The sequence below is a fragment of the Danio rerio genome, chromosome 7, assembly GCF_052040795.2.
Source record: "Danio rerio strain M-AB ecotype USA chromosome 7, GRCz13ab, whole genome shotgun sequence".
Taxonomy (NCBI): Eukaryota; Metazoa; Chordata; class Actinopteri; order Cypriniformes; family Danionidae; genus Danio; species Danio rerio.
The window spans coordinates 36,438,044-36,458,115 of NC_141027.1; the positions used below are offsets into that span (position 1 = coordinate 36,438,044).

At 37.3% G+C, this 20,072-nt stretch overlaps 1 protein-coding gene across 4 annotated transcripts in view; it reads right to left on the reverse strand.

Annotated features, from left to right (window-relative positions):
* Nucleotides 1-20,072, reverse strand: part of fto (FTO alpha-ketoglutarate dependent dioxygenase) — a 231,498-nt gene that overhangs the window by 177,080 nt on the left and 34,346 nt on the right. For all 4 annotated transcript variants that reach the window (XM_087261515.1, XM_087261514.1, XM_087261513.1 and 1 more), the window contains exons 2-4: nt 11,168-11,245; nt 9,394-10,135; nt 3,158-3,382 (exon numbers count right to left, since the gene is read on the reverse strand). In XM_087261515.1, coding sequence (XP_087117641.1) covers nt 3,158-3,382; nt 9,394-10,135; nt 11,168-11,245 — 1,045 coding nt within the window. The remainder of the gene's footprint in view (nt 1-3,157; nt 3,383-9,393; nt 10,136-11,167; nt 11,246-20,072) is intronic.

The following is a 20,072-nucleotide window of genomic DNA, read 5'->3' on the forward strand; positions in this document are numbered from 1 at the left end:
GACCACTCCAAGGTGGCTAATATAATGCAAGTTCACCCTTCTAAATAAAAGAGTCAACTGGCAACTGGTAAAGTCATTGCATCACTGAAACTGCCAATAGCTATCTGAGATTTAAGTTTAGAACTATACTGTATATACTTGTACACACAGGCAATATAAACCAGAAATATACACTTTACTCACAATAAAAACACTAGCACAACAATGTTCATGTTAAATTTTGCTGTGGTTTTGAAATTTGCCATTTAAAATGAGTAAGTTTGGTCACAGTCTTTGAAGATTTTACTATTACCTCATTCAGACAGATACAAGTGGGTCTTGCATGCCCAAAATAGCAGCCTGGAAATGCTAGAAATCAGCAAAACTGACTTTCGTTGAAAGCCACTTTGATGCAGTGTGTCCCATTAAAATCAATGGATTCACAGCATTGTCTGATGTAGGCAGCATATACTAGTGTGAGCACAAAAATAACGCTTTCATTTTCTCTGTACTCTGTATTATTCCTCCCCGTCACATAAAATTGCTTTTAAAACAACAGATATCTAATAACATTCCTCATCTCTCAACCTAGACTCACTCACGGCATCAGCATGAATCATGGGTCATAGCAAATTCTCCTAATAAATATTTATCGTTATTCTCTCGATGATAGGTGGCTGATGTGCTTGAGTTAAAAGTGGGCTTTCAAATCTATTGGGTCAAAACCTCTGCTTAGCTCTGTTCTGTCCCTGGAGCATTCGGCTAAGAAAATCTTATTAGCTGCTGGGCCCGGTGTCGGTCCAACATATTGTTCCCCGCTACACAGCCCCAAATTCCATTTCTGAAAATCTGCTGATTAGATTTGCACACAGCAGTCTTAGGCATCAGCGGATGGAGAGGAAGAGCTCTGACAATGTTAGAGAATGATGGTAAAGCTGAATATATGTTATTTTTTAAACACCTTCCTCCGTCTCCCACTTTGGTTACGTTAATTCTTACCTTTTAACTCCGGTTTCCATCATTAAATTTAATCTATATCGTCTTTAGAATCCTTTTTTGTTGTGCTGGTTGAAAGTCTCCTCACATTTCAAAAGTAATGATTAAAGTAAATTATCTAAATGTGTTTTTATGTATTTTTATATTCTGGATGAGGCATAAGATTAAAAAATGTTCATTTAATTAAATATTGTCGGGCCAACAATTCCCATAATTAGATAAGTAGCCCAAACTGTCTGTTGGCAAATGTACATTTGTACAACTGCACACCTCTGTTCATGAAAATCCTGCCATTTCCTGCCATTTGTGCGTACACGCATGCCATGCAAACGTCATGTGCACACGAGATGAGAGAGAGTGGTAAAAACAAATGCTGAATCAAAATTTTGAAAATCCTGATGTAACTGAATCAATACCACGGCTAAATAATTTCTTTTAGACAGGTAATGTTATGTTGTAAAACACTTTTAGTCAAGCTGATGTAGATTGGGTTGTTACAAATGGATTATTTGCACAGAAGTGTTGTTCAGCCACTGAAATCCTCCGGGGAATGATTTACTGTATGTGTATATTATTCGTTTTATCCTTTCATTTACCTTCTTTTTTACTTCCTGTCATTTTGTGTAACCATATACACTGTAAAAAATGTCTGTGATTTCAACAGTAAAAAAAATTCTCTAAAAATGCTAAATAAATAAATGAATAAATAAAAAAATAAATAAAAAAATAAATAAATAAAATGACTTTTTATATCACTCATTCATTCATTTTCTTTTCGGCTAAGTCCCTTTATTAACCAGTTAATAATTTTTATCAATAAATTAATATTAACTTATTCAGCATATGTTTTACACAGCAGATACCCTTCCAGCTGCAACCCAACACTAGGAAACACCCATACACTCTTGCGCACACTCACATACTGTACACTACAGACAATTTTGCTTACCTAATTCACCTGTGCCATGTCTTTGGACTGTGGGGAAAACCGGAGCACCCGGAGAAAACCCACGCAAACATGAGGAGAACATGTAAACTCCACACAGAAATGGCACCTGATTCAGCCGGGCTCGAACCAGCGTATCATAACTTGCATAATTTTTAACTGGGTATTTTACATTTCTAAAGTATTTTTAACCAACCACAGCTGCCACATTTACAAACATTAGGGATTTTTTTTTTCACGGTGTATTAATTTTGTTTTCACTTCCCAATTTATTTGTTTTCATGTCCTTCTTCGCTTCTTTTTATCATTCCTTTATTCTTTTCTATTTTACTTCGCTTTACTGCCTTTGAACCATCTGATTTGATGTTTGAGTTTCTAACCTACAGCTTCTTCAGAGAATGTAAGGCTGCTTAAAGACTTTACATCCATTTTATATCCATTTTCTTTTTATCCAAAAGACTTTATATCCATTTAGTAGTAGCTTTGTACTTAAAAAGTAAAAATAAAAGAACTGACTAATTCAGCTAGAAGACATAGTATCATTAACAGTTCATGAGCCCAGTTTCCCAGTCACACTTTCACCCTCTTACTACACCCAGAAAACCCATTATGACCCATTATGTTTATACTACTTTAGCTTTTCATTTAAAGTCGCTTCACAAGACTGAGAGCCCCATTAGGCAGGTATAAATAACACTCAGTTAAGAGCAGTCAGCAACAAAGAGGCCCAACTGTTGGAAAGCCCAGATGAAAACGTCTAAACAGAGACGATAAAACCGTGTGCCATCGGGGGAAGCATTAGTCATGCTTGTACACAGAAATCGGGAAATAAATAGTGTCCTTATCAAGGTCATGAGACACTCTTTATAGGATATTTAGAGTAGGGAGTTTGTACGTCTGTGGGGTCGCAGACGGGGGGCATCTGTTGAAGCCATCAGTAATAAAAGTCTGATTTACTGATTCTCCCTCTCAGTCCTGCTCTCAGACAGGGGTCACGTCGCATCATAAAATAACATTTGGTTTTCTTAACCTCTCTTATACACATGATAAGGACCGTGTGGAAACAAATCCTATGGAAACAGACACACACATGTATATAAAAGCATGTCGATGTGCACGTCCTCTGGGAAAGATAATTCCTGGTCTAATGCACTTCAACATGACCGAGACGGTCCAATCCGCTTTACACAAGCACATGAGTCTACCGTTTTTGGATACAGATGAATGATTGTGTACCTGTCATATAGTAGCAGTCTCCAGATTGGAGAGGCAAAGCCAGACCTGGTGTGTGGATGTCCCAGGCCACCTTCAAACCAACTCGCCAACACGTCTTCTCTTTCTCCACGTCCTCCTTCACCGAGGCTTCTCCTTCTTTCTTCACTTCTTCTGTACTTGTTCCTTCACCTTTGGCCTCTCTTTCTTTTTCTTTGCTCTTTCCCTCCCCGTCTTTCTCAGTAACTCCTGTAATCAAAGATGCTGAAATTTAGAGCAGGGATGTTCTAAAACATTTCCAAACAATACCAATAATCTGTGAGTGTTTAATTAAGATGTAATCTATCGTTTCGCTCAATATGGTAGTATTTGGCGTGTGAGGTAGGCATAACAGCAAGACATTTGTACACAACATTTGTGTTTGTAAGACAAGAATGGGTGTTGGTCAACATTTTTAGAACAACTTTGACTAACAAAAGGTTTTGATCCACTTCAAAGGTAGCCTCTGCTCCATTCACACCCCTAAACGTCATTCCCATTTGGGTCACAGCACAAATCCAAATCCTCCAGTTCTACTTCAAACTGAAGATTCTGGCATGGGAGGCAAGAGTGCTAGCAAAGATTCTAAATTTGATAGACAAGAACTATGTTTAAGTTCTGTTTTTATTATATCCATCTTCTTTCAAAATTGAAGCCATTTCTATCCTTGAAGAAACTTAAACTAGCTATGAATGCATTTGCAACATCTCGACGTGACTACTGCAATTCTTTGTATGTTGGTGTTTCTCAGTCCTGTGCGTCTCAATTTACAGTAGTTCAGACTACAGCAGCTTGACTTCTTAATGAAAAATGCAAATATCAGTTCATCAAACATATTTTAATATCACTCCACTGGCAGCCAATTAAAGTCCCAATGAACCGGAAGCTGCAATTGTTCTTTTTTTATATTGGGATGCAGTTCCTAATGAAGCAGAATTTTCAATAAGCAAACAGTTCTTAGTTCTTGCTTTTTCTTGCTTGTTTTTTCTACAGCAGGCTGAATGGATGTAATAAAAGTAGGAATTTTATTCAGAAAGATCAGGAAACGGGTTTTAAAAAGAGTTATTCAGACATAACAGACTCCTCCTCCTTAGCATTTCTGTTTGTTGTCAAATATTTCAGCCACGCCCATTACCTCAAAATCATGTGATATGATAAATTAACTGAAAACAAACAGGAAGTGCATATCCAGATTCAATTCAAGATTAGAAAGGCAAACCATGTTTGTTTTTTTTCATAATGTCATGCACAAATGAATTGTTCACCACAAAACTGGCAATATGAGCTAACAGAATCAATATGGTTAGTTTTGATTTCTTGGGGACTTTAAGTATAGAATTGACATCAATTTGCTGACAATAATCTCTTCACAATTAAGCCTGAGAGTACTCAACAGAGCCTTTACAGGCCTAAGCAACATCTAAATCACTTAGATTTATTGACTCAAAAATTTTGCAAGTTTATAAGACAAAAACTATAGGAGATCTTGCTTTTTCTGTAGCAAGCTCAAAACTATATAATAGTCTTGCATTTTGTATTATGCCTCATTTACACTAGCAGCTAATTTGTAGCTGCCTGTTGCTCTGAGTGGCGATCTGCTGCAAACGCAGGCCTGTGTAGGTCTACAGCATGGCCTATGTAGGTCTACATCTGGCCTCTAAGCGCGCTGAGAGAGAAAAACGTGAGCTCTACTGATGCTCCAATTAGCTGGATTCTCAACTTTGCTGTGTTGCTCAACATGCCCACCTGGTCGCCAACCGTCGCTGTCGCATGTATAGACAGAGGTCGCCTAAAGTCGCTAACACTCTGTTGAAATGAACAGTACCTTGTCGCTTTGCCACTGTGAGTCGCTCGCAATGTGAATGAGGCTTTCCAATGCCCTATCCTTGCCGATTTTAAGTCCCTGCTTAAAACTTCTTTATTTTGCATGGCGTTTAATATTACTTATGTTTATTGTTTTGTGATTACAGCATGTGTTATGATTGTTTTACGAACTCCATGTTTACAGGTTTGTGTTTTATTGGTTTTTACAGTATTTGTTTGTTGTGTTTTAAATTTGTTTTCCATATTTTAAGACACTTCAGTCATCTTCGGGTTGACTTAAATTGTGCAATATGAATAGAATTATATTGTATTATATCTGGGTTACAGCACTAAATATAATCTCTCTAGACCTACTTGAACCACTTGCAATGGGATTCAAATCAGAATCTCTTGCAAGAAAGGTGGGCATACTAACAAGGACAGTACAGACAGTTCTAGTATCAATCACCAGTCACCTGTTTAGGCCAGGTGAGTGAGGTTTACCTGCACAACTCTTAAGAGCAGGCTTCTGTGACATTCAGATGCCTAAACCTCACTCTCACTGCACTGCTTCTACTCGCCCCAATCTGAGAGGGATTCAAACTACGGTTTTCAGCATGAGAGGCTGGAGGGCTCAATTTTAGAATTATAAGTGAATGTAAGCACTATTATAGTTGTTGCGCTGTAAGTTACTTTTAATAAAATGTCTGAGTTGTCACTAATATACGTCAATCAACTTCCACAAAAAATCTGAGTTAATCAAAAAACAATGAAAAAGCCCCCAAAAAGAAATAAACGTTGAAAATGTAACCTAGGAGAGACAGAAAAATGTTTAGAGAGGGCAGGCTGACACCTATCAGTGAAATCAATACTAAAGCGCTCTTGGAAGCTTGAGCCCTGAGCAAGGCTTTCTCTGCGCTCAGCAGGGCTAAATAGTAACTTAATTTCAGCCTGTGCTTTCTGACACAGCTCTCAAAGGGCCATCTGCAGCTAACACAGCAGTGGCGGAAAAGATTCCTTCAAAAAAACACTTCAAAATCACAGTGGCATGAACCAATGCCTGTTAGAAAAGGAAATGAGCTGGATCTAGTCAGTGTTGGATGAAGAGCTGAACAGATTTGTCACTGTGCGGCTCCCCCCCACCCCACCCGCCAGAGACTATTGAGGATACTGCACGCCGCAGCACGGCCAACATGCTCTATAAACCCATCACAGATGTGTTAAAAGGTGCAGGCGTCAAGAAAAACCTCTCCTTCAAAGCATGTTCAGGTGAAACACGAATCTATACAACCCACAGATGTTATCCAAAGGGACAATAAAAAATAAAACCCATTCATGCTCACACACAAAGCAACAAATAAATGATGTACAAAGTGAAATTCCTCTGAGCAACAATCTGTTTCAGCTGGTCTGCACCATTTCATAGCGGTTTCTCTAAAGTGAAGGCAACATTTTGTGCGATGCTCTGCACGGGTGCGTACGCGCTGCAAAAGCGTTCCATCAGGGGAGTCTCTCTGAAGTCTGGAACCGAGGGGTCAATTTTACCTCCAAAAGAACAGCTGCGAAATAATTCCACACAAACTGACACATTCACACACAAAAACACACACACAGGCCATTCATGCACTGTTTGAAGCGGGCCCTGGGGAGGTCAAAGGTCAAATCGGTCAGTAAGAGATTGGTGAAACAGAGCTCGTGAGGCAGGTGGTTCTGGTTAGCGCACCACGCTCTGTTCTGTCGAACTGACACACACACGCACACAGCTGCATGCTAAGCTGTTAGCCTGACGTGAAGAGAGACTGATGTCCAGAAAAAAAACTTCTCTAGTGAGATTCGTGTGAAATATGGAAGATCTGGCTCCTTCCCCATGGAACAAGTTCATACAATGACTGCATGAGCACATTCAGTGAAGGATGGTTTTGAACTGGCTGGTGTCATAATAAATGTTTAGGTTCTCAGCAGTGGTGAGCTAGGAAAAAAGATGAAGGATTATTTGAAATGAAACAAAAATGAGTTGCACGTGAAAACTTTTAAAAAGGGATAGTTCACTAAAAAACTGAAAAAAAAAAAATCATCAACCCCACTGAAAGTGCAAAAGAACATTCTGCAATTTCAAGATCCACAGAAGAAAGAAAATCAGTGCAATAATTAAAAAAGTACATGAATGTTTTCATTTTCCTTTCATTATCTGCTCGGTGAGACAATGCAATTCTGAAACTATTAATGTAAGCCTATAAAGTTTTAATCTGTATATTTCAGCGAGCAATAATTATTTATTAATAATTAAAAATATGATCATGAACGTTCCAAGGTGTACAGTATGTTTTATGGTGGAATACTGTTCATGTACTGTAAACAAGTATGATGGATGGATGGATGGATGGATGGATGGATGGATGGATGGATGGATGGATGGATGGATGGATGGATGGATGGATGGATGGATGGATGGATGGATGGATGGATGGATGGATGGATGGATGGAAGGATGGAGATTTATTACGACATAATATTTGTATTTTTGTTTTGGGCAACTGACAAAATACAGAGGCCACTTAGGCCCAATCCCAATTCTACCCCTTAGCCCTTCCTCTTCCCCTCACATGAAGGGGTATGGGTGTCCCAATTCTCTTTATCTTGAGGGCATAGGGCTAAGGGAAAGGGCTAGATAGGCCTCGAAAAAGAGATTTTTCAGGACGACACTCGAAACCAAGGGGGAAGAAATTTTCCCAGAATACAGCAGCCACAACAGCTGCATAGCTGCTCCCAGAAGTCAGGAGATGCACAAATTAGTATTTTTTGTCATTAATATGATTTTTTTTACTACAAACAAACACATGTTTTAATACATTCATAACGGCGTTCGTATTTTACCATCATGCTTTAAAAAAATGCTAAATTTCGCTATGTATAATCCATAATAATAAGTCATACCTCTGCATAACTGTATGTATAGCAGTCCCACAATATTCTTGTACTCTATGACATGATAACCCTGTCAAAAAAGTCTAGTGGCTGAGAATGACCTATTTATAGTGTCATAATATTAATGTTTTCTTCTGTTTACATAGATGAATATGGCCAGGGTGTAAATGCACAGTACATTTACGAGCTCATTGCCACATTAGATCATTATGATAACATGACATCGTTGCCTTAACATAAATACCAAAAAATAACATAACTGGAATATATACTGCATTAGGGATCGTCTGATCTCATATAAAGCAAGAGCTCACAATGACATTTGATGACGTGTGCAGGTATTGTAGTGGTGTCCCATTTCTTAGGGGTACATTTTAAAGCCCTTCCTCTTCACACTCTGTTTGAAGGGCCAAGGGGAAGGGGTAGAGGTACAAAAATAGAATTGGGATTGGGCCTCAATGTATTAAAATAAAATATTGTATTTTTGTATTTTGAAAATACTAAAATAGCATAAAATTTCTTCGCAAACCTTCCATCAATAGGCCTATTGGATCAATCCCTTCACTATTAAAGTGACAATAATTGATAGCAACAGCTTTTCTCTGATCAACTTTAAACCAGTTTCTCTGCACCTCATTCACCTCTACTGGACATGAGGAGGTATTCATAAAAATACAACTTGTGTTTTTCTTTTATTTTAGTATAGATTTTGTACAAATTTCATACAGAAAGCCCTGTCTGGAAGATGATCTCTTTAATCACTGTAAAAACCATTTAATGCAGATAATTTTTACAATTGAAATCTTTCACACTCGATGAAAACTCATGATTTCTGAAAACTACTCAAATATTCTGTTTTATTCATTTCCATAAATCATGTTTTTTTGGGTTTTTTTTTTTTGTAGTTGTACTCTTCAAAACATAATATTAAACACGATATCTAAAAAAAGAAAATGCTATCTGTTTTTGCTGCCATAAAACCTGACTTGGCCAGTTTGTTGATTGGAATATTATGAAATACTTTTGTCACATTCTGATCAACTGTTAAAGTTGGTAATTAACTATAAAGAGCACCTGCAGATCAGCTACTGGCATTTGAAACAGTCAGTAAAGTTTTGTAGGTATCGCCACTGTACCACTTTATGCTGTTTGTCTTATTTCACGTCTTATTTTGACTTGCTCCCTAATCTACCCCTGCTTTTTGTCTGTTTTGTCTTTCTTTATACGTGTTGCATAATTTCCATCAATATTTCAAGCATTGCCAAAAGACTGAAAAGCACCAATCAAAGGTCACATTTTTATGATGTCATCGTGTAGACTTTTCACAAAGTATTTTACAGTATTTTAAAAATACAAAAATGCACGACACTAAAGTATTTTGATACAAAACAAATTACTAGTTTGTATTTAAAACATGTATCATAAGTACTGCTCATCCCTGGTCTCAGGTGAGGGACATGAAACACTTTTTAATAGCACTTTTGACCTCTCACCTTCATTCTTTGGCTCTGCTGGGCAGCTATAGCTGTAAACGGCAACTGGTGAGAGAGGAACCAGGTTCTCATCATGATGCCAACCGACTGCCATTTTGCCCATGCCGTAATATGGCTCTTCCTTCAGCTGGGTCATGGCTGCAGGGTTCATGTAGTTGATTAGCGTGACGTTAAACTGAACCAGGCTGGCCTGAGCAGCTGGCGGAGTGGATGAAGGAGGTGAGGAATGAGAGCAGCCCTGTCCACTGTCTTCCTCCTCCTCCTCTATGGTTTTCTCCTCAACTAACCTGTCCTTAACACTCTCTTCTTCGCACATTCCCTCCCCTGGCGCATCTTCGCTGTTTTCAGTGTCACTGCGGGTACGCTTGACACCTCTTGCATTTGTCTGCTGCTTTACATCCGAGCAAAAGAACTGATTGAGCTCCCATAATGCTTTACAAGCGTCCCTCAGGTCGGAGTCACAGCAAGGTTTGCCTTTCTCATCTTTCTGGCCCTCTTCTCCTTCACAGTGCCAGGGGATGGTGAACAGACGAGTGTCCAGATAACGGTACGTGTAGCCCGGCTGACCCACGAGAGCGCGTGAAACGGCCGTGAAGACGTCCCGGTCTCGAACTCGGACAAGATCTCGGAGGAGACATCCATGCCGCTGTAGAGTTAACAGAGCAGATTGAACCTTCTCATGGAGACCTTCTGGAAGGGTACCAGACTGCCGCAAAGCCAGGCCCGCATAACTGGAGTCCCACTGTCAAATTACAGACACAAACATACAGCACAATGTAATTACGTATAAGCATACACTTACTTTGAGGGTCTAAATTAATGAAGCTCCACAGACCTACTGGTTTTTGTACTGTTCAAACTGTATAATCTATTTACTAAAACAGAAAACTACAAAAAATAATATAATATAATATAATATAATATAATATAATATAATATAATATAATATAATATAATATAATATAATATATTACTATAATATAACATTAGTATAATATAATATAATATAATATAATATAATATAATATAATATAATATAATATAATATAATAAAATTATAAAATATAATATAATATTACTATAATATAACATTAGTATAATATAATAATATAATATAATATAATATAATATAATATAATATAATATAATATAATATAATATAATATAATATAATATAATATAATATATTAAAAAATAATATAATATAATATAATTATAAAATATAATATAATTTTAGTATAATATAATATTAGTATAATATAATATAATATAATATAATAATAAAATGGGCGAAGCAGTGGCGCAGTAAGTAGTGCTGTCGCCTCATAGCAAGAATGTATGATAGAATGATATAATATAAAATATATTAGTATAATATAATATAATATAATATAATATAATATAATATAATATAATATAATATAATATAATATAATACAATATAATATAATATAATGTCAAATAATATAATATAATACAATATATAATTTGTTACTTCAATGTTTCAAAACTGTCACATGATCCTTCATAAATCATTCTAATGAAGGTTTTGTTGTCAGTTAAAAACAGATGTGCTGCTTGATAAGACAAGAAAGTTGAAGGGGGGGGGGGTCTTTATTTGTTTAAACATAAATCTTTTGCACACTATAATCTTTTAATAGATCCTTGCTAAATAAAAGCATTCATTTTTTTATCCTAGTTGACCCCAGAGAGTTGAACTGTAGAGTATATACAACATACTAAAACTTATTAAGTATTTGTATGAATTTCTAACCAGGTCCTGAAATCCTGGGTCTGTTGGGGAAAGATATGGAATCCTCTGCTCTCCTAGTTCCTGTAGAAGCCTTCGCCTCTGTAAAGACAAAAAAACACAAAAAGGTAAAAACTTTTATTTTGGTTATTGGTCATTCTTAGGACATAATCGGTTTTCTTTAACCCCTTAACTGTCATCCTAGTTCACACCTAAAAAGTAAAGGTCATATACGCATAATTTCTACATAGTTTGTCAAAATAAATTCAGGTTGAGACACAAAAAATAATGATAATAATAAAATGTACTGAAAAAAATCCCAAATACAGGATGGTGATAGTTATTAAAGACTCTACTATATTATGAACAGTCACAGCTTATGGCCATTCTCAGACATGGTTCTCAGATGGCCATTCTCAGATGGTTACCACCAAACACATATTCATTTGTTTATTTTCCTTCGGCATAGTTCCTTTAATCCTCAGGGGTCACCACAGTGAAATGAACCACTAACTTATCCAGCGTATGTTTTACACAGCGTATGCCCTTCCAGCTGCAACCCAGTAATAGGAAACATCCATACACACTCACAATCACACATATACACTACGGCCAATTTACTTCATTCAGTTCACCTATAGCGCATGTCTTTGGACTGTGGGAGAAACCGAAGCACCCGTTGAAAACCCACACCAACACGGGAAGAACATGCAAACTCCACACAGAAAAGCCAGTTGGGACTCAAATCAACAACCTTCAAGCTGTGAGGTGACAGTACTAACCACTCAGCCACCGTGTCGTCATAATACAAACATTACAGGCAAAAATATTCATAAAGCAGCAGAAATGTGTAGTTGCTGATGCCAATTCGACAATAGCTGCATTTCCATCACAACTAACAAAAGTTCATGCCCTTTTAAAAGTGTATGCCCCTAGTCCCAGGCATTTTCCCAGAATGCTCTGCTGCCATCCCATAGTGCTCCTGTTCATGGGCAGCTCTAGTTTTTATGGCTCTAGCGGAGGCTTCACAAAGCCACATAAACTACGGCCTTCTATGTGGTGCTCGTCTGTTAAAAACTCAACCTGCTCTGCTCATCAAAGAGCGTTTCATTGGCCTGCATTCCATTCCAACCTGTAAATCCAACAGCAACCGGCATAAAACTCTGATACCCAAATAAATTTCACAAGTGCACCCACTTACGTCCCTCTCCGTCATACACACACGTCCTCTATATCTTCACCACAGGTGCAAGAGAAACGGCTTTTTCTTGCAGTGTTCAGGTGGGACGGCGGGGAGTGTTACATCAGTGACCCTGATCCTGCCTCCACACCCAGGACCCCCATCAAGCAGGCTTGCAGAATGGCCACGCTGTTCCCTAAAGAACGTAGACGCACGGCAGAGATGTTAATGCAGAAAGAGGGCCATATATATGCCCTCTATTCCCTGACATTTACGGAGGCCGAGTTTCACATTTCAGCCATGTTAATAATGGCAGTGGTTTCACATGGGAAAGGCTTTTTGTGAGTCAGCCTTCGCCCAAATGGGTCTTGACTTTTAGAGTAAAATAAAATGTCCTGTTAATAACATTAAAGTAACGGCATTAAAAAGGTTACGTCCCGATTTGAGAAAGGACACGGCTGCACGTGCGAGAGTGTGCGGATGTGTTCGTGAGTGGAAATAGGGTTGTATAACTGGTAAAGTTACTGCAAGGTTTTGCAATAACGGCATAAGGAGACTCTAGAGAAGAAGAAGAAGAAAAAGACACTTATGAGGGTTCGGTGCTGAATGTGATTCGTCTGGATATTTTTGATAAACCAAAAGAATAAAAAAGGACAGGCAGACTGTCAAATAAAAATCTACAAAACAAAATAACATGCACTATTCATGGACAGGCTTGACTTAAAGGCCTGGGAGAGATGGCGGGAAGGGAAGAATAAGGCGGAGGAACAGGGCTAGAATGAGACAAAGTGGACGCGTAAAAGGAAGAGAGGGAGAGATAAAATTGACAACTTGACACGCACTCATTGTTGGTGTCAAAACTTATCTCATGACAGAAGCGATGGGTATTAAAAAAGGCCAGTGGATTTGTGTGTTTGTGTGTATTTTTTTCTGCCAGTGGAAATGCTTGGCTGCTCTGATGGGCAAACACAACCCTACAATATGCACACACACATACACACACAGCTGGTCTGGACAGCACAGTTTCAGGACTAGTCTTGAGGAGCAGTGGCCTGTCGCGCAGATGTCAAATACATCAAGGCGCTCACAAATTCCAAAGAAAAAAGAGACAGACCAATTCGACTACACAGATGAGCCTAAGTGAGACTCTTTTCTCACTAAAATGCACACATAAACAAAAATGGCTTGTGCGTTGACAAAAACAAACAATCTGTCAAACCAAGCTAACCAGTTATTTGCTTGGATCAGAGACCTGCATACATGTTGTCAGGTAGTTGTAAGCAGAAAAAAAAACATTAATATTTGTCACATTGTAAGTATTATGTTGTACACACTTAGGGCTCTATTTTGACAGTCCATGCGCAGAGCGCAAAACGCTGGGTGCAAACGCTTTCAGGGCGTGTCAGAACGCATTTTTGCTAATGTAAGGACGGGAAAATCCGCTTGACGCCATAGCGCATGGTCTAAAAGGGTTGAGTTCATTTTCTTAATGAGTTATAGGTGTGTTTTGAGAATAAACCAATTAGAGTCTCATCTCCCATTCCCTTTAAGAGCCAGCTGCGTCGCGCCAAGAGCGCATTCGCTATTTACAGCACGTAAAGTAAGTCTAAGTGGAAAAACTGAGCATTTCACAAGCAAACAGTTAACAGTTTTTTTTAACAGAAAACTGTTAAACAGAGCATCTACTGTGTGAGAATGAGAGATAAATGATCTACTTTTACTTTCGCTCTTGGATAGGGAAACCTTTACGCACAGACATCTATTAGTCTATAAATAATTAATTTCGTTTGTTAAGCGCAAATATTAGTTTCAAAATTATTTCTAAATTCAGTTCTAATTTCTAGCAAACGAATAAATGAACAATATTAACGAAGTGTGCTCAAAAACCTGAGTTATATCCTAAAACACATGCTGTGCCCCATATGGTCTAAAACCTGACAGGTGGGCAATTCTAAGCTTGTTTTTAATAAAACAAATATAAATATGGATATAATAAATAATACTGCTAATAATAATAACATTATACAAAAGCAAATTGTTATGAATGAACTGAAAAAGCCTCCCGAGATGAAGAAGGCATAAAAGCAGTGATTTTTCATATTTATGTAGGCTAGAAAATAATATGTTTTGTAATATTTTAATCCTTTATATTTAGATCCTATATCTATTCTTATTATATCCTATATATATCCTTAATATTTAAATTTTTTTAAATGTAAAGATATTTGCCTTTTGCTCTCTTGTGCGTTTTAAGCAGTGCGTAAGCGAGGCGCAACTCTGCGCCGGAGTTTAGACCGGGTTTGTTTTGGTCTAATGAAAAATCTATTTTAGTTTCTCAAAATAGCGACGCACCAGCAGTGCGCCTCAGAACGCCTTCCTTTTTAGACCAGATTGCCTATGGGCGCACATATGAGTGCTAATGCATTTGCTATTTAAACAGTGTAGCGCAACGCCTCAAAACGACTCTTGTGCCAAGCTGAAACTACCAAACAAGTATTGCGCCGCACCTTGCGCCACATAGTGCCGGGTGTATGATAGGGCCCTTAATGTGTTTTCTTGGGCATCTATGGCTGAATAATAGAGGAGCAACACCTTTAAATAGGGGATATCATGCAATTTCTGCATTCAGAGTTACTTAAAGTGAAGGGTGGATTCTAATGCAAATCATCCTAAATCAAATGCTAAAGAATGATTTTCACATAAGACATTATTTTGTTCAAAAAGTCAAAAAAAAGAAATTGGTACTAGTTTCGGAAATTGAAATTATTTTTGTGTAACAGTGAACCCAGCATGTGTTTGAGTGCATGGTCACTTCTCATGATAAAAAATGGCACAATGTACTTTGTTTTTGGTTTGGCATCAAAGTTTGTAGTCGACCACCAAGAGGGAAGCAGCAACACACTTACATGCTTTTCAAATTTACAGTACTGTTTGTTCAAACTACTCAGTTAAAATGAGCAAGTTCTTGAGTGTTTTGGGGACAACTTAATTGTTTTTTGTACAGTCCACTTAAATTCACACTCACTCACACCCATACACTTCGCACAATTTAGCTTACCCAATTCATCTGTACCGCATGTCTTTGGACTGTGGGGGAAACCGGAGCATCCGGAGGAAACCTACGCAAACGCAGGGAGAACATGCAAACTCCACACAAAAACGCCAACTGACCCAGCCGAGGCTCGAACCAGTGACCTTTTTGCTGTGAGGCGACAGCACTACCTACTGCGCCACCATCTTCTAAAACTTTTAAACTGCTTTAAAACAGTCCAAGGAACCAGCTTTCCTAATTTTTGTAGGAAGAGCATTCCATAGTTTTGGTGCACGGTAAGAAAATGCCCTACCTGCCATGGTGCTGAGTTTACAACGAGGCTAAAGACAATCAATACTATGATGCAGCTATCGTGAAAATAATGCCAATGACGTGTAAATCTGAGCTCTTGATGCGAAGAAAAAAACCTTGCAGTTTAACCTCATAAGAGTGTGTTTGCCAACACATCTGAGAGTTTCACAGTATGCACGTGTGTCTGGAGATATTGAGATGTATGTGTGTAATAGAGCCCTGTATTTGACGAGTACACGGTTGGAGCTTGTGTGTCATCAGTTACTGAGCTCTTCTTCCCCTGCTGAATCAAACACTTGGACAGCTCACCTGTACAACATCAAACGCAAACATGGCGGTCGGACACGCACATCAAACACACTTCCTCCATATCTTCTATTTGTCGGGGAGTTGCGGAATTTGCTTTGTGGGTGACGGCGGTGCAAGAGGAAGAGCAGGAGAATGAGAAAATGGACACACCTGAGCAAACAGAGGCGTTTACCTCATGCTGAAGGCTTGTGTGTGACTGCATCGAAGCTGCCCGTGAACACACACCACATAGGTGCCATGACACACGCCTGTGGGCCCGGCTCAAACACACTCACTGCCATGCTAAAGTGGATATGTAGTCAGAGTGTCAGTATCTCCAAGGAACAGGAAAGAGTTTCCATCATGTTAGAAAGATGTGAACACCGCAGAGGAGGTCGAACTGACAGCCTGATGATCCATGTGGCAAACTCACGCTCAGAACACCTCAAACAGGACAGCCCTATAGAAACAGCCACTACATTGCTGACCATTCTTCAGATCTTTTGAGTAGACTAAGAGGTGAATGAAATGACAGTGGAATCATGAGTCCACTTACACCTGCATTGAATTTAATGTGGAAAAACAACATGGCAGACTTTTCAAAGAGTGCTGCAGAAATGGGCCCTAAAACCTGTGCTGCATCCCAATATGCATATTTATACTACGCCCTAAAAGTACTTTTACGGTTAAGGTTACTGTACTTTTTTGTGAAAAATATATACTTTTGAGTGTGTAAAAGAAGAGTGTGCAAGCTTTGGGACATACTGCTTCCTCGTTAACAGATAGTTGTGTTGCTTAGTTATGAATCTTGTCCATCATCCACGTTTCTGTCATATTTAATTTCCTACTTTATTCGAGAAGCAGCTGCAGGATAATCTCTTATTCACGAGACTTTCATGCAGAGAAATCTTCTCAGGTCTTTGGATAATTAAGCATTCACACACTAATGTCCAAACACGTCTTTATAGGGTCAGTAATCTTGTTGCAGATAAAATATAACACAAAAAAAAACACAAATTAAATAGTTTCCAGTTGGCTAGATATTAATTAACAGAATTATTATCAACTCAATAGCATTGCAAGAATTAGATGCTTTGTTTCCAGTGAGAACTTAGAGAAACTTGTTCATGCTTTTATCACCAGCAGAATGGATTACTGTAATGGACTCCTCACTGGACTTCCTAAAGAGACAGTCATACAAACATCTTTACTGACACTTCTCTATTTGACGGTTGGTCTCGCACCATGTTTGTTTTTATTTAAACATTTGACCCACGTTTGTAGTTCTAATCGAACTCCAATCCAACACACAATGTATTCTGGGCAATATCAGTAATTAGAGTATGGACGGTTCTACACTTCAAATTTTTACGGAAAACAGTTAACCATCTGGGAACCTTTGGCATACTCTTTTCAACATACGATTACTATGATTTGGGACAAATTAATTTTCAAATACTATTTAGGATATCTTTCAGTAGATATCTTCAATATCTTTTTTGTTTGTTTGTTTGTTTTTACTTTTCATCCAAGTCAGTGGGTGTTTGGAGGTGTTTTTGGTTAAATGCCTGGGGGAAAAAAGGTCTGTTGTTAACACAATATATTATTTTTACTTTTTGAGACAAAGCACTAAAGACTGAGAATGTTGTTTTCAACAAGTGTCTACAAAGGATTACAAAAGGAGTATTTAACATAGTTATGCAGAACAGAAATACTTGCTTTTATTATTCTAATTTGAATCATTAAAAAAATATATTTTAAATATTGATGTTGGAGCAAATATATTGCATTTAGAATTCTACTTCTCTCTCTTTAAATTTCTAAAAGGTGTGTTTAATTGTGAAAATCATCTTGATTTAAAAAAAAAAAAACCTGCAACAATCATTTAACTTCAGATTATTAAAGACTGGGGTGTCACAAGCCTCACAATATACTTCACTGTAAATCCAAACAATCAACTTTATCAAATAGTTAACTCAAGATTTACTGTAAGTTTATACTACTCATTTGAAAAGGGTTTTGAACTCAGTGCTGAAGTTACTAAGTTAATTAAATACATCCTTACCCTCGTATAGATTAGTTTTTAACTCAACCAAAAGCAATCGGATTCCTCAAACGGTTTGAGTTGCCTTAACTCATTTGGATTTTTCTCAGTTGGTTTGAGTTCTCTTCATTTATCGGGTTTTGCTCAAATTGCTTCATTTACTCAAATGAATTGAGTTCAAAGCACTCATTAGAATTAGTTTTTAAACGTAAATGGTTTGTTGCAATCAATTTCCTCAAATGGTTTGAGTTACCTTAACTTTTTAGGTTTTACAGTGTAGTATAGGTAATAAAATAGTTTTTTTTTTTAATTAACCATTGGCCATCTTGTGAAGGAGCAGAGATACCCAAACTAGGGTCTGCAGGACAAAGTTGGCCCATGGTAACCATTGAGTTGGCCCGCCATCCCATCTGAGAAGAGAGGGATAATGATAGAGGACGTTGGAGGGAATTCCTTTAACAAAGATTGTCATTTCTAATTTAACTTTTGTTTAATTGTTGAACGACAAAAAGCAAACCAAAATATTGTTTCAATTAAATGTGGTGAATCAATTAGATTTCTTTTAAGATTATTAGTTAATTAAATACTATCACAAGCGGATTAAAATGCTAGGTGCAGCTTGTCAGATTTAGGCTTCATCTCATTTTAAAGAAAAAAACTTGTCATATCAATGTAGAAGTTGAAAAAGATTATTTAAATATTTTTAAATATAATAATAAATTATTATACAATAATAATCTTTAAATAAAATTAAAATGATGTACATTTAGGTTTATGAAAACAATTCAATACGTTATAGTTTATTATTATTATATATGAATATTATGTAATATTATTTACTACAAAACAATAGAATTTAAATACATTTATCATATTACATAAAATAATTTTACAAAACTAGTTTTACCCTAAAATAAAAAAGTTTTTTATTAAAGAATTGTGTTTGGCTGTCATACCAAACATTATCACTAGATCACATCCAGTTTCTCTTGGTGACCATATAAGTGTGCCACCTATTTTGGTGTATGTTTGAGTGATACAAACAATATTTTGTTTATACTTAACCCAATACTTCATATTTAAATTCTAAAGTAGATTGGGCAGTTTGATTTGAAAGTAATGCTTTATGATTGTGATAAGTATCCTTGAAGAAAATTCATGAAATAGGTTAAGCTAAAAATTGGAAACTTTCAAATTACATATAGTTTGTCATAATTGCGTTTTGTTTATAATACAATACAATATTGTGGATTAAAAATGTACGGTCAAAAATGCAAATAAACCCAGAGGTTGTATGGCATCAGTAAATGGGTTTTTAATCAATTACTCTTCCTACATAACAAAAAGCAAATGTAAAAAAGATGTAGGAGTTTTAGAACTTTCCAACCATATACATTTAGAACAGGATTGAGGATTTAACTGCGATATAGTGAAGTAAACTTAAGTGTGCCATTGGCTGAATACTTAAACTATATCTTTAGGACAAGACGTCTCTAAAGAGAAGAAGACTTTGTATTATTTAGACACATTTTGTTCTAAATACTGTATACAGCAATGTCAGAAACTTACCCACAGAGTTTACAACTACTAATGTGCCAACTAAGACATGGATCAACTATTAGCTTTAAACACTACATATATTACACCTGCTTAAAACACAGACTAGTGCAACACTTTCAGACATCAGAAGCTTTAATGTCACACGACACTCTCCGCATGTCTTTTCCAGTTACTTTCATTCACTCTTTCTGGTAAGGTCTTTAGCAGGTGTAAGCCTGCGACTGAAGCCCAGGTTCTCAAATCAATCACTTGAAAGTATTTAAAAATGCACACCGGAGAGTTGCTTCACTGCCTGTCTGACGCACAACACACAGTCCTGAGCTTAAGTGCTTTTCAGGGTGTGTGTGTGTGTCGACATCTATTTCACACTCATCCTCATCTAAAAGTAGAAAAAGATGTGTTTCTGTGAGCAAACCGTCACAAAGCTGCCAGGACAAGAGAAAGAGGAGAGAAGAGAGGTGGAAGGTCAGACACACTGATGGAGACACACACACACACAGAGAGAGAGAAAAGG